Source organism: Miniopterus schreibersii (genome assembly GCF_964146895.1).
Source record: "Miniopterus schreibersii genome assembly, chromosome: 20".
NCBI classification, from domain to species: domain Eukaryota; kingdom Metazoa; phylum Chordata; class Mammalia; order Chiroptera; family Miniopteridae; genus Miniopterus; species Miniopterus schreibersii.
Genome location: NC_138122.1, coordinates 15,826,271 through 15,839,870, shown reverse-complemented (window position 1 = coordinate 15,839,870; position 13,600 = coordinate 15,826,271). Strand labels below are relative to the sequence as shown.

Sequence of the window (13,600 nt, the reverse complement as noted above, 5' to 3'; positions counted from 1 at the left end):
GGTACTGATTAGCTGTGTGACCTGGGGTAGGTCAATTAACCTCTCTGAGCTTTGGTCTATAAAGCTGAGATGTTGTAAATATTCCAGTAAAGTGCAGGAGCACTTGTCTTGGAGCCTGGCACAAGCAGGTCTCCAGTAGAGTCATGCTGTGGTTTCTGCCTTTCACATCTGGTTGCTGGCTCCTGGTTAGAGACCCGAGAATCCCAGAAAGGGCCCCTGTCCCCCTTGGGAGGCTAAGGAAGGCAGGTGGTTAGAGCAGATGCATCCCCACCCTGGTTTGTCATACCCGGTGTGCTTTGGTTGCTTGGCTGCCATCTTCCTCTCTGGACATGAGCCCAGACCAACTTGCTGATTGCTGTACACTTGGGGCCAGCTCAGGGCTGGGGGGCACAGCAGGTATCTCATGAATACCAAGTAGTTTTTGGATTAATAAACCGAGTCCAGGGTGGAAAGGGAAACTCAGGGCCTAGGTAGGGATGGAGCACAAGCGAAGGGTAAGGCAGCCTGGAGTAGTCAGTGGGGGAGAAGGGACAGTTAGAGATGCGGTAAACAGGCAGTGGAGATGGAAGGGTTCAGGGTCCCAGGGAGATGGTTTAGTTCTTGATTTGATACGTGACCTTGGGCAAGTCCCTTCCCCTCTCAGAATGTCAGTTCCCACATCTGCAAAATGGGACAGTTACTGTGCCTGCCTCAAAGGGTTGTTGTGGGATTAATGAGATTGTACAAGAAACCTGTAGAAACCTGTAGCCTGGGCCCAGGGCCTGCTGCTCAATGTCCCACTGAGTGCTCCCCACCTCCCTGTCTCACACACACACACACACACACACACACACACACTTAGACTCTATCCCCATGAGGCCACACACTCTGCCTGATCCAGCCCCTGCTCCAATCTTATCACTTACTTGCTGTGTGATCTTGGCCAAGTGACTTTCCCTCTCTGAGCTCCCTTCCTCATCTCTGGCATAAGATAATAAAAGTCCTCATGTCCCTGAGTTTCGATGAAGATAAATTGAGATAATGCTCACAAAGTACTTAGCCCAGTCCCGGGCACATAATCAGTGTTCAGCTGAAGCAAGCAACTGGTACATTCCCTTGGATAATCACACACACAATCTTCTGGGTCTTGGAAGCTCATGGTAATCCTTCAACCACACAGGACTTCTGCATGTTACACACCAAATTTTGCCACACCATGGGACTTTGTCCCACAGATATATTCACACAGGCACCCACCATGCTCTCTTGGGGTCCCCAGTTCCCACCAGTCACCCCCACCTGGGCCCCACCAGTCACATCCACTGAGGCTGATTAACAAAAACACAACATCAAATGCCTTTACTTCTGAGGTCTCCCCTTTAAGGGGAGGCGGGAAGTAGAACAGAAACGAGGATTTAATTTAAAAAAAGGTATAATTAGTCAAATACTGATCTCAGGCCCTCTCTGTGAAATGGGCCCAGACCTGGCTGGCTGTATCCCCACAACAGCCCCACCTTACCCCGGGGACCGAGGTGGCACCAGGAGGGGATTGGGGAAGGCCAGCAGGTCCCTGCCTGCCCCCACCTCATCGAGTGAGCAGGCCAAGGGGGCCACTGGGTGGGCAGGGTGTCACCACTGCAGAAAGTCTCGAATGAACTTCCAGAGCTTGGTGATCCACAGGTTGACGCCGAGGTCCATCAGGTACTGGATCTCGGGCGTGAGCATGCGACGACAGAGCTGCGCGTGCCGCTGCCCGATGCTCTTCTTGAGGTTGTAGCCCAGGATGGACTTGGCGCCCAGCGGCTGCCAGGGCTGCATGGCTGAGTCCTGGATGGCGGCGGCATCCACCGCGTGGCCCCCGTCGATGCAGATGCGCCTCATGCGCTCGTTGGCACGTCGCAGGGCGGCCACCTCGTGGGCCATGCGCTCCCGCCCAAACGCTTCCACCTTGCGCCAGAAGCTGGCATTGAAGTGGTGGTAGAGGCGGGCGTCCAGCACATTCCAGGCTGTGGCACGCCGGTACAGCTCACCGGACAGGCGGGGCACGGCCGAGGCGCGGCGGGCATTGAGCTTGAAGTAGAGCACATCCTCCAGCTCCCAGCACAGCAGGTCCTTGAGTAGCACCAGTGACTCATCGAAGTACTCCTGCAGGAGCACCAGGTGGAAGCGGCGCTCCACCTCCAGGATGTGCTCCTGCACCTTTGGGCTGCTGGGGTCCAGGCCACTGTCATAGCCCAGGTCGAAGAAGAGCAGGTTGCGGAGGTAGTGGGCGTTGTAGCCGTTGGGGTCATAGTAGCGGTCGGGGTCTTGCAGGAACTCGGCCAGCTTGTCTTGGCCAGAGAGCTTCCAGGTGAAGGGCACCACTGAGCCGAAGTAGTGGAAGGAGGACTCAAAGAGGCGGGCGGGGTCCCGCAGCACGGTGATGAAGGTGGCGTTGGGGGGCACGAGGCCCCGGACCTCTTCGTAGTGGAAGCGCATGTGGTTGCAGATGATGTTGAAGCAGGCCCCGGGCCGGTAGTCCTGCACCAGGCTGCGGGCGAAGAAGGCCGGGTAGTCAAAATCGTTGCGGCCGTTGGGGAAGGCGAACTTGAGCCCGTGCTTCTGGCCGAAGCGGAACAGGATGTTCAGTAGCGTGCTACTGGCTGTCTTGTGCGTCTTCATGAACACGATGTCACGCCGTGGCTGGCACACTCGCGATGAGCTGTTGGCCGGAGTCGCGGTCTCTGGTTCGCCCAGGGCAGGAGAGCAGGATGGTGTGCCGTCCGGGGTCCTGATGGGCACAGAGTGGTAGGAGGAGCCTCAGGGGTTGCTGGGGCCCCCAGATGTCACAACCTCAGGCTCTGGGGTCTAGACAGCAGGGTTGTTGGGGATAGTGGTGGCGGGGGAGCCAGCATGGGGGCCACACGGGCCTTCCTCCAGGCTGCAATGCCTGGGCTGGTTTTGGCCTGTCTGGCCTCACATTCGTCATGTATGAAATGGGGGAAATAACATACTCTATTCATGATGTTGGTGTGAGGTCAAAGTGAGACGAGCATGCTGGCTTTTGTCTCATTTGTGGCCACTGCATCCTCGTACATTTATCATGAATTGGCAGTAGGTTGAACCACATGAAATTCTGTAGGCCAAAAATGGTCAACTTTTGACCAAAAATGGTCATTTATCAGTAATTTCCTCTAGTTCAACTTAATACCACCCAACTAAGAGCATGGGCTATGCCAGGCCTGGGCTGAGCAGCCCCATGGGGAGGTGGGATAGCCTGTCTCATGGTTAGGAGCCAGGCTTGGAGGCAAACAGACCCCAGTTTGAATCCAGGCCCTGTGCCAGCCGAGTGCTCTTGGACAAGTCCCCTCCACCTCGCAGCCCCCTTGGAGGCTCAGATGATGATAATCCAAGCCCTGTTCACAGGGGGTTACACAGTGAGTTCTGCCCTTAGTGGAATTTCTGCCCAGTATAGCACGGCGCAGGATGCTCCCTCACCTGTACCCCAACCCCTTGGTTGCCCAGGAGGGCCACTCACGTAGACGGCAGGCCGGCGTGCAGCGGGGGGACGGCGTATGAGTACAGCAGCAGCAGGAAGCTGGTGAAGAGCGCTCCCAGCACCAGCCCCTTGGCCATGGACTCCCAGCGCTTCTGTGGCAGCGGCATCTCAGACACCTGTGGGGGGCACAGAGCATGGGAAGCCTCAGGAGGCCGGCCCCAGGGGGCGCCCACTGCTGCCCCAGGCCTGGCTGGGTTGAGGGGGAGCCTCTGATATTGAGCCCTGCCTTTGCCAGCTCTGTGGCCCCCCAGCAAGGTACAGACAGAGAGACAAACACATGGAGAGACACAGTGACATGACTGCAGACAGAGATGGTTGGTGAAGCCAACTCTCCAACGCAGAGAGAAGTTAGAGAGCGGGGCAGGGAGAAAGTTCCTACTGCCCGGTTCAGTTTTAATTTTCAAGCAGAGTGGTGGAGTGGGTCCATGGCTGCTCATTAGTTTACTTTGTACACCTTTTTCAGCTTCATAATGAAATCATTTCCTAAGAAGGAAAAGAAGACCCTGTTTCACTGCCTGTCTCCCTAGGCCTGGGACCACGGCTGTCTGCAGGGAGAGACCATAAATCCCACAGCTTTCAAAAGCCCAACCGGTCCCACCCATCTCCTGTGGCATCCTCCCCAGCTGCCAGTGAGGGGCCGAGGCTCCTCATCTCTTTACTGGCCCCTGGATCTGTAGGGGAGGCAGATGGAGAAACTGAGGCTCAGAGTGAGGAAGGAGAGGGCTCAGGTTCAAACAGCCAGCCAGGCCTCTGCCCACACACCCAGCAGGCACGGTTGCCCAGGTAAATTTGAATTTCAGATAAACAACAAAATTGGTTTTAGTATAAATATGTCCCAAGTATTGCATGGGAATCCCTATTAGCAGGGGGCTTAGGCAAGAGCTGTAATGGGTCCAGGAAAGAGCTGGGGCTCAGGGGGCCTTCCCACCTCCCCTTAGCTGCAAAGCCAAGACATGAAACTTTCCACTCCTGTTCTGGTGCATGTGGCACGAGGCCCTAGTCCCTGAGGCCACAAGGGGTCACGCGTGCTGCCCCGTAACTACACGGATTGGCATGTCACTACTATCCCTGGGGGCAGAGACCAAATAACCCACCTGGAGAACCCCACATACTTCTCCCTGGAAAAGTTACACAAGGGACCCACAAACCCCTCCCAGAGAAGAGGCACTCCAGGCCCACTCTACCAGCCACAATAGTCCCTGAGTCCTCTGCTTATCATCTAGAAATTTCTCCGCACAAGAAAGGACATAAAGAAACAATCTGCAGAGGAAGAAACTATATGAGAGGGAACCTGGCCTCCCTCATGACAATGACATATCCCTGTTCACTCAGGTGGGCAAGGTGGATGGGGTCAGGGGTGGACAAGAGTGTGGGAGAGTTTCTGGAGGACGGTTCTATCAAAGCAGGAAACTATAAGCTCTCTGAATTCCAACTATTTTATGGAAACGCTTGGGCAAAGCCACACATGCAAGGGTGTCCATGGCAGCTTGGTCGGCAAAGCAAAAAAATCAGAAACAACCTTACTGTCCATCAGCAGGGACCATTACACAAACTGTGACCCGTTTCCAAATGGAGTCATTCGTACCCGTTTAAAAAAACAAGGCAGAGCTAAGTGGACTGGCTCAAAAACACGCCATGATCTACTAATGTGAAAAAAGAAAGTTCCAGAACACTACCCCCACAAATCCACACACACAAACATATAAATAAATAAATAAATGCACGTGTAGGCCCAGAGAGAAAGAACTGGAGGGCAGTATTTTAAATTTTAACAATGGTATGTTCTTCAAGGCTTGGGCAGGGGTATATGCAGAAATATTTTTTGGTATTTTGCATTTCTGCAATGGCTGCTTTTTAAAAAAAATCCTCACCCGAGGATGTTTTTATTGATTTTAGGGAGAGAGAGAATGAGAGAAACAAGGATGTGAGAGAGAAACATCGACCAGTTGCCTTCCATACTCACCCCAACCAGGGATCTAACCCACAACCTAAGTATGTGCCCTAACTGGGAATGGGACCCACAGCCTTTTGGTTTACGGAATGACTCTTCAACCAACTGAACCACCCAGCCAGGGCTGCAATGGCTGCATTTTTTAAAGGAGCATGTATGACCTTTTTAATCAGAAAAAGGCAATAAAGTATATTTAATGTATTTAAATAGAAGATCAGAAAGCTTGTAAGGTGGGGTAAGCCGGCTAGGATGGTCTGGTCAAGGAGGGGCCCCGGGAAGGAGCGGTGCCAACCTCAGGCTCTGGAAACCCCAGTTCTGTGATTTAATTACAGGAACCCTTTGGAGCCTCAGTTTTCACCTGTAAAATGCAGAGCTAGTAGCCCCTCTGGCTGGCTCTTCCTCAGATGGGGCAGGAAAAGTGACTAACAGTTATCGCTCAGAGTGTTAGCTGCACACCTCCTGAGTTTCCAGGGATCTGCTCTGGGCCTGTCTTTGTCACCCTCAGGGTGTGTCCCGCTGAACAAGAGTGGTCACTGCACCCCCCCAGCACAAACCTGCACCTTGCCTCAAGTGCCCCCCGGGGCCTCCGGTTCCCTGGGGCACATCAGAAAACAGCCCTGGGTCAGGCCAGAGTCTCAGACTCAGGCCCAAACCCTGAGTGGGACCTTGGGCCTCAGCTTCTCTGACTTTTAAATGGGGAGGGGTTAGGATTCCAGCCCTCAGAAAATCTCCAGGGCACACCCCTACCTGAGCAGCCCCACTCACCAGGGTACTTTCTGGAAGGAATTCTGAGACGCTGATGGCAGAAGCTCTGAGGTGAAGGCCAGGCAGCAGGGGGCAGACCAGCTTCCCAGAACCATCAATCAGGCTCTGCCTAGCCCCGCCCAGGATGTTCCCCAACCCCCGTCACTGCTTCACAGATTCATTCTTTCATTCTCCCACTTGGACTTCCTCAAACCATGCTGGGCCCTGCCAGGTGCCACCCTGGGCCGTCCCACCTTCTGGTTTCATTTTTGAGCCCCTAGTATGAGCCAGGCGCTGGGCAGGGTCTTCTCCAGAGCATTTCACTGACTACACTCAGCTATCCTGGGAGGCAGGCCCCACCGTCACCTTCATTTTGCAGATGGGGAAACCAAGGCTCCGAGGGGTGACATGACTTGCCAGCCTCCAATGTGCAGCTTCCAGCTTTCTCCATGGCAGTCCCAGCCCCAAGCCCTTGGGAGGAAGGGTGTGTGCAGCCGGAAGGCTGTGGATCTCAGTCCCAGCAGCGCAGCCAGGGCTGGTCCAGGGCAGCCAGGATGAAGGCTGGGGAAGCAGAAAGGGCCCTGGTGGCGGGCGGACTGAGGCATCCAAGGCTGGTGGTTCCCTTCCTACCTGACCTCTGCAAACTTGGGCACATTGCTCACCCTCTCCAAGCCTCAGTCTCCTGTGTACACTGGACACACAAAAGCAACATCAGGGCAGACAGCACCCTTAGCGATCACAGGCAGAGCCCCTGGGTAGATTGAGGCCCGGAGACAGGCTGGCTGGCGGGAGCCTGGCTGGGGGTTGGGAGGGTCAGGGGGCGTGGATAGTTATGAAGCTGTGAGAATTTCATTTCAATGAGAGAATGCATGTACACAGGCAGAAATCAATACATATTAATTATTATCAATGATCACTATTGACCAGAGCCCCAGCCCAGTTTCCAGGCCAGGTATGTGGGAGGAGGAATCCCCTCCGTGCAGGCAAGCCTGATGGTGATTCAGCTCTGAGCTTTCTGAGCCTGGCACCTGGTGAATGTTTGATAAATGAACCCTCATGACTCTCAGGGCAGAATGTGACCAGGGCAGATAACATGTGTGACAGCCACATGTGTCAGTCACACATGTGACAGTCAGATGGTGCCAGCACTTGGGGGCCAGGGTCCTGGATTTGAATCCCAGCTCTGCTGTTTCCTTGCTTTATGCTCTAGGCAAGTCTGCCCGTCTCTGGGCCTTAATTTCTCCTCCAAAATGATGGTATCAACTCTCCCTTCATCACAGGGTGGTATATGAATCCTCTGCATCCCACAAGAAAAGTGACCATCACAGAGCACTCACTGAGAATGGGCTGCCACCCCTGTTCCTATCATCATTATTATTACCCTCCCAGGATCCCAGTCATGGCCCCTTCCAGGTATAAGCCTGCTTGCCCACCATGAAGGATGGAAGGCAATGGATAGCTCCAGGTCTAAGACCATGAGATACTGAGGACAATCTCAGTGTGGCCCAAGCCTCCTAGCCGCCAGCTGGAAGACAGCGCAGCAGGAAGGCTGAGGCTCAGAGAGGGAAGGGCCACCCTCAAGGTCACACAGCGCAGCACAGCAGCAGCAGAAACAGGACTAGAACCTGGGTCTCCTTCCTCTGCCTATGGTGGTGATAGTCCCACGAATTCAGGGCAGACGATCCCCCTTCCCTAACCCATCTCATCTATTCCTGCCCATCTGGGTTACCCCGGCCACACTGCCCTCCATCTGTGCCAACGGCTGGCTCCAGGCCAGGCCTAGAAATCCTCCAGTTTGTCTCGACTAGCACCCTCCATGGAACGAAGGAGAAATAGGACTCATCCCCCACGGCATGCACACAGGGAAGCTAAGCTAGGGCGGTAAACCTCCTGGCCTAGAGCATCACCACCAAGCAGCTCTTGACCCCAGGGTGTCCTGCTTCCCCAGGGACCTCTGTGCGGGGGGGCAGAGGAAGACACACTTACCTCGGGCCTTGAATGGCTACCCCTTTCCTTTCCCTGCCTGAGCCACATCTGATTCCCAGGCTGCCTCTGCGGTCACTGGGAAACGGGAACGCTCCAATGACACCCAGTAGTATGCTGGCTGACTCCCTCCCGCTCCAGGGGTGTGAATATTCATGAGTTCCCTCCCTGGGGATAGCAGGTGGCATGTCTCTGTACCCTGCAGGTATACCCTCTGCCCCCTGGGTGGCCCCTGGCCCTCTCCAGACCTCAGCAGCTGGGCAGCTCCTTCATCCAAAGTCTCAGTAAGGTTCCTGGTGTCCTTGGGGCAAGGACACAAGCAGCCGCAGAGCCCTGCAGAGAGCCTGAGACAGGCTCAAAGGCCATAGGAGGGACAAGGAGGCAACTGGGGTGGGAAGGTTAATTGCTCCTTGAACCACATCTTATTTAACACTGTCCTGTGCATCAAGCACCACTGTTATCCCACTCCCAGGTGAAGAAACTAAGGCTCAGAGAGGTGAACTCACCTGCCCAAGGTCACACAGTTAGCAGAGGGCAGACAGCTAGACAAGAGTCCAAACTCGGACTTGCCGAACTCCAGGGCTCAAAGAGACACAACCAGAGAAAGTTTTGCCTAAAATCTAGGGGAGCCCAGAGAGTGAGCAAATCATCCCAGAAGGCCTGGGTCCTGTCGGCAATGTGGGGCCTGGGAAGGTCTTCAGCAGAGAAGTGAGGAGATGGGATTCCCATCAAGCTGCTGGATAGAAAATTAACTGTAAGGGTGAAGGAGTGGGAGAAGCAGGCAGGTCGCAACAGTGGCTGTTCTAGCTGTCCAGGTGTGAAATGACCTGGAATGGGCCAGGCATCGACTGAAACCATAGCATGGGCAGCATTTTGTGGGTGAGAGAATGTGGAGGATGGGAGAAAAGAATCCCTTTTGGGGTCACTGGTTAGGAGTGAGCTAGTTCCTGAGTGGGGGGAGACTAAGAAAGGGGCAGGTTTAGTATGGGGTTGAGTGGGCAATGTCAGTTTCAGTTTAGGACATGCTGAGTCTGGACAATGTGTGAGATGCAGTAGGATCCCCTGCCTGGAACACAAGAAGATCTCAGGAGAGAGGGGTGGGGGCCATGGCACAGAGGTGTGAACTGAGGCCTGAGGAGCAGATGGAAAGGCCAAGGAAGGGGAAGAACCTGCACTAATGGGAGCAGGAAGGGGGAAATGCCCCTAGGAGATAAGCATAAAAGGCCTCCAAAGCCATTGGCTGCAGATCATTCTGAGGAAGTCTGATCCCCCACGAATCATTCCCTGATTGATGGGTATCTGTGCTCTTTGCTTAGTGTGCACATAGGAACAGGGCCCTGGCAGAGCAAGTGATGGGGTGAGTGTCCTAGGGTTGTTTCTGGTGGCTGGAGAGAATCTCATGGGGACACTGGAGGAGACTTTAAGAGTAGAGCAGTAAGACTCTCTCTACAGTGCTCAGAGTGCATATGTGACAGCAACTATTATGGCCTAAAAGTGCCCATCCTCAGACCCGGGAATTCCACCTGTGGGAATTTGTTCAAAGATAATCTAGCAAGATATCTGAGATGGCGCCCAAAGATGTTCATTGTGGTATTATTTAGCAAAGGGAAAATTTAGAAATAGCCTAAAATGCCCAACAGTAAAGGGTAGTTAAAAATATTAAGTGACATTCACTCCATGGTCTATTATGTGCTCATTAAAGTGATGTCCACAATATATAATGAAGTGAAAATATATATATATTCACACACACACACATATATATGTACACACAAACAATTTGTTTTACAAAGAGTCTGCATTACTTGGGAAAAAAGGTAAAATAAAAAATTAAGATATTTCCATTTTGAAAAAATAGTCTGGCTGTAGAAGGGAAAGTGGCTAGTTTGAACTATGTCCCACCTCACTGTGTGACCACGGCGGGCATGCTGCCCTCTCTGAACCTCAGTGTCCTAAAACGAGGAAGAGGCAGCACAGCCTGGGACAGCTAAAGGTTTAGATGACAGAGGTTGGTCCTCTGTCCAGGAGTGCTTGGGACAGTGACCTGCAAGGATCTGGAAGCTTCCTCACTCTGAGCCCCTCTGGAGTGGGTTGCTGGAGTAAGGATGGGGAGGATCGCCCTGAGGGGTACTTCAGCTGGACCCCAACTTGCTGGCTCCTAGGACCATGTCCAAACTGTCAGCCCTGACACTTGTTCCTACTGCCCCCTTGACTGGAGGAATGGCTGCCAACTGCATACCAGGCCTCACTGAGAAGAAGCCAACGATCTTTGATAATTCCGAAAGCTATTTTTTATCTTGCAGGGTCACCTATCTTTACCGTTTCAAATGGCAGCCACATCTGCAACCTCTATTTACCCTCCCAGTGGCACCTGCTAGCCCATATGGCAGGTGGGAAAACTGAGGCTCAGAAACTTGTGGAGGAGCTAAATGTCAGAACTAGGAACAAGCTCATAGCTCTTCCTGGCACAGTGCCTTGTCTAGACAAAATCACCACCTCTCCTGATGGTGGATTTGCCACTTCAAAGTGGCTCTAATTATAGAGTGGCAAAACACAGGTTAACTAAAAAGTCAATCACTTCTTTATTAGCTCCAAAATTACTGGGAATCCTGGAGGTGAGTATGTGGGAGCTGGTAATATCAGTCTCTACCTTCTAGCATAACTGAAATGTTTTTTTAAATTAAAGGAATGCCATGCACTTATTTTCATAAAAACATGAAACAATATAAAGATTTTAAAAGGAGCTGAGCGCTTGCTATGCACAATGCCCTGAATCCACCCACCTGCCTCTCCGCTCTGGAGGGACTGAGATGCTCTGGCTATACATCCTGGCTCCACCACTCCCCAGCTGGGCCATCTTGGGCAAGTGATTTCCCCTCTCTGAGCCTATTTCCTAAAAAAAAATGGGGATGCTGCAACCAACCCTCTCAGGGGCTTGCTGTGAGGATCAAATTGGACAAGGCATGCACAGTCCTTTGCATACACCTCGGAGTATTATCATGACCCTTCTAGACACCTCTGGCAGAAGACGCAGGACCTGCCGGTGCATACTCCTGGAAGGCCATCCTCCCCATCAAAGCACCCATATTCCCCAGGCTCCAGACCCAAGTTCCCTAACCCCTAGAGTTCACAGCTGAGGAAACTGAAGCACAGATAGGGAAGGACTCAACTAAGGTCACATGGCTAGTCAGGACACCCCTGGGACCAGGTGAAGGGGTGCCCAACCACGTCTCATCTTTGCCCTGGAACCAGCAGGAGGGAAAGAAGGCATCCTCTGGGACCCCACTACTTCCCAACCATCACTTCTCACCTGGCGATTCCACCGGCCCCCAGCCCCCTGATCCCCATGAGCACCTCTGTTCTGTCCTGTCCTTCCTGTCTGAAGTAGGATAGGGTTCCTAAAAGAGCTTGTCTATATTCCTCACCTCATCAAATCAAAGAAGCCCTTCAGGATCCTGCTGCCTGGAATTTCACCATCTGTGCATCGTTCTCTTGGTTAATCGCCTCTCTCATTGGAGAAGCACACTCAGTACCTTAGGCCCCAGAGAGAGGGAGGTACCACAGGGAACACACTCCTCCCTTGCTGGGTGACACAAGGACATCAGACTCAAGCTCTCAAACATCAGACCCTTGCCCATAGGATAAGGGGATGCACGGGAAGCAGGCAGGCCTCTTGGTCCACAGGGACTTCCTTCAGGCAGGGATCTGCCTGAGAGAGAAAGCAGGGAATAAAGCTGCCCGAGGTGGCAGCTGGGAACAGGGCTCTCTTGTCTTTGCTCCCAGCGTAGCAGTCTGCTCACTCCCAAGTGTCAGGCAGAGCTGGGAGCCAGGGAGGCAAGGGGGGTGGGGGTTTGGGGCAGCCTAGGCAGATCCAAGAGCCTGGGACCCCAGAGGGGCACAGAAGACTTGAGCAGGGTTGGGATCCTGAGATGTGGGCTGGGGCAAGAGTCCTATGATCTGCAGTCACCTTCATACTATGTGATGGGCAAGTCTCTGAATCTCCCTGAGCCTCAGTTTCCCCTCAGGATAATGGGGATAGTAGCAGTGTCTCCTTTGCAGGGGCTGCTCTGGCCCAGGCCTGCCCACAGGCTTACCCTCTCTGGGCCTCAGGTCACCCCCTTGGTAAAGGAAGAGGTTGGATTCTCCCAACTAGACTGTCCTTCTGAGGATTTCCATGGCACCTGTCACCTCAGCAACCCAGGCGATCAGGTGTCAGGACTGTCACCCTCCCTCTCTCCCACTGGTGTAGGTTTCTGCCACCAGATGTGCACCCATCGCCTCTCCTGTTCTAGCCAGGTGGGAACAGGGTCCCCATTGGGAAGGGACCACAGTCTTGCCCTAAGCTGTTACCAAAGTCCTGGCCTGGTACCAAGCTGGTCTCCCTTCCTGGGCACTGGTCCAGGAAACAGGGGAACTGTTGTATTTCCTAGGGGACCCCTCCTGGATACCAGGGTTTGTCCTGTTCCCACAAGCCTCTCCTTGGTGGCCTTGCCCCCTCTGTGGTACAGGACAGGGTCTCCCCAAAGCAGAGGGGATCCATCCCTTACCCCAGTCCCCAGCCCCTGCTTGGACAGCCCCCCTTCTGGGGGAGGGCTGGTAGGAAGAGGAGAGATTCAGGCCTCTCCTCCAGGACACAGGCTGCTGTGTCCAAGATTAATCATTAATGGACTTCCAGCTCCAGCCCAGCTCCAGCCCCACCCATCCCCTGTTCAGTGACTGGGAAAACCCTAGAAATGGGACCCTGGGGAAGAAACCAAGGGCAAGGTCAGAACCAACCAGTGCCGTCCCTGGCCCCAGCCTGACACCCGGCCCCTGGAGCTGTAGTGCAGCGCTCCCATACCACGCAGGCCTGAGAGGCTGGTCTGACGTCCAATCCCAATTTTGAGGTTGGGATGGTGAGGCAGGGTGTCAGCTGGTGGTGGGTGCGGGGCCCCCAGGACGTACCTTGTCCCCGTTCTCCTTGGGCTTGGCTTGATGGCTCGGCCCGGGCCTCGCCGCCGGGCCGCTTCCTAGGCGGCGGGGCTTACCCACCGGAGCCCCCAGCTCCGCGGGGCCAGGGCCATGCTCCCGCCCCGCCCCCGAGGCCGCCACGCCCGCTCCCGCCAGGTGCGGCGTCAGCCTCGCCCAGCCCCGGGCTGCGGCCAATGGGCTCCCGGGGCCCGGGCCCCTCCCGACCCCTCCGCGGGCGCCCGGGACGCACAGAAGCCGCATTCAGCGCGTCCGGGGCAGCATCGCGCCCCCGCCGGCGGCCCAACAAGGCGCGTTTGTCTCGGACGCGCCAACGGGGCCATTGTCCCGCCACCGGACCCTGAGGCTCAGCTGAGCTCCCAGCCTGAGGGGATTCGAGGGTGCCTGGGAAACGGGGTGGCGTGGTGGTGGCGAGGGCAGCCCAGCTCTGGGAAAAA

At 54.5% G+C, this 13,600-nt stretch overlaps 1 protein-coding gene across 2 annotated transcripts; it reads right to left on the bottom strand.

Moving 5' to 3' along the window:
• Positions 1-1,314: 1,314 nt before the first annotated feature.
• GAL3ST1 (galactose-3-O-sulfotransferase 1) lies at positions 1,315-13,269 on the bottom strand. 2 transcript variants are annotated; one of them, XM_081122810.1, is made up of 3 exons: positions 13,140-13,269; positions 3,497-3,633; positions 1,315-2,749 (listed from the first exon to the last, which is right to left on the bottom strand). In XM_081122810.1, the coding sequence occupies exons 2-3, from the start codon at positions 3,622-3,624 to the stop codon at positions 1,609-1,611; spliced, it is 1,269 nt and encodes a 422-aa protein (XP_080978936.1). In that variant the 5' UTR covers positions 3,625-3,633; positions 13,140-13,269; the 3' UTR covers positions 1,315-1,608. The 2 variants fall into 2 exon arrangements, with proteins under 2 accessions (XP_080978936.1, XP_080978935.1); XM_081122809.1 differs by lacking the exon at positions 13,140-13,269 and adding an exon at positions 8,199-8,269.
• Positions 13,270-13,600: the final 331 nt, after the last annotated feature.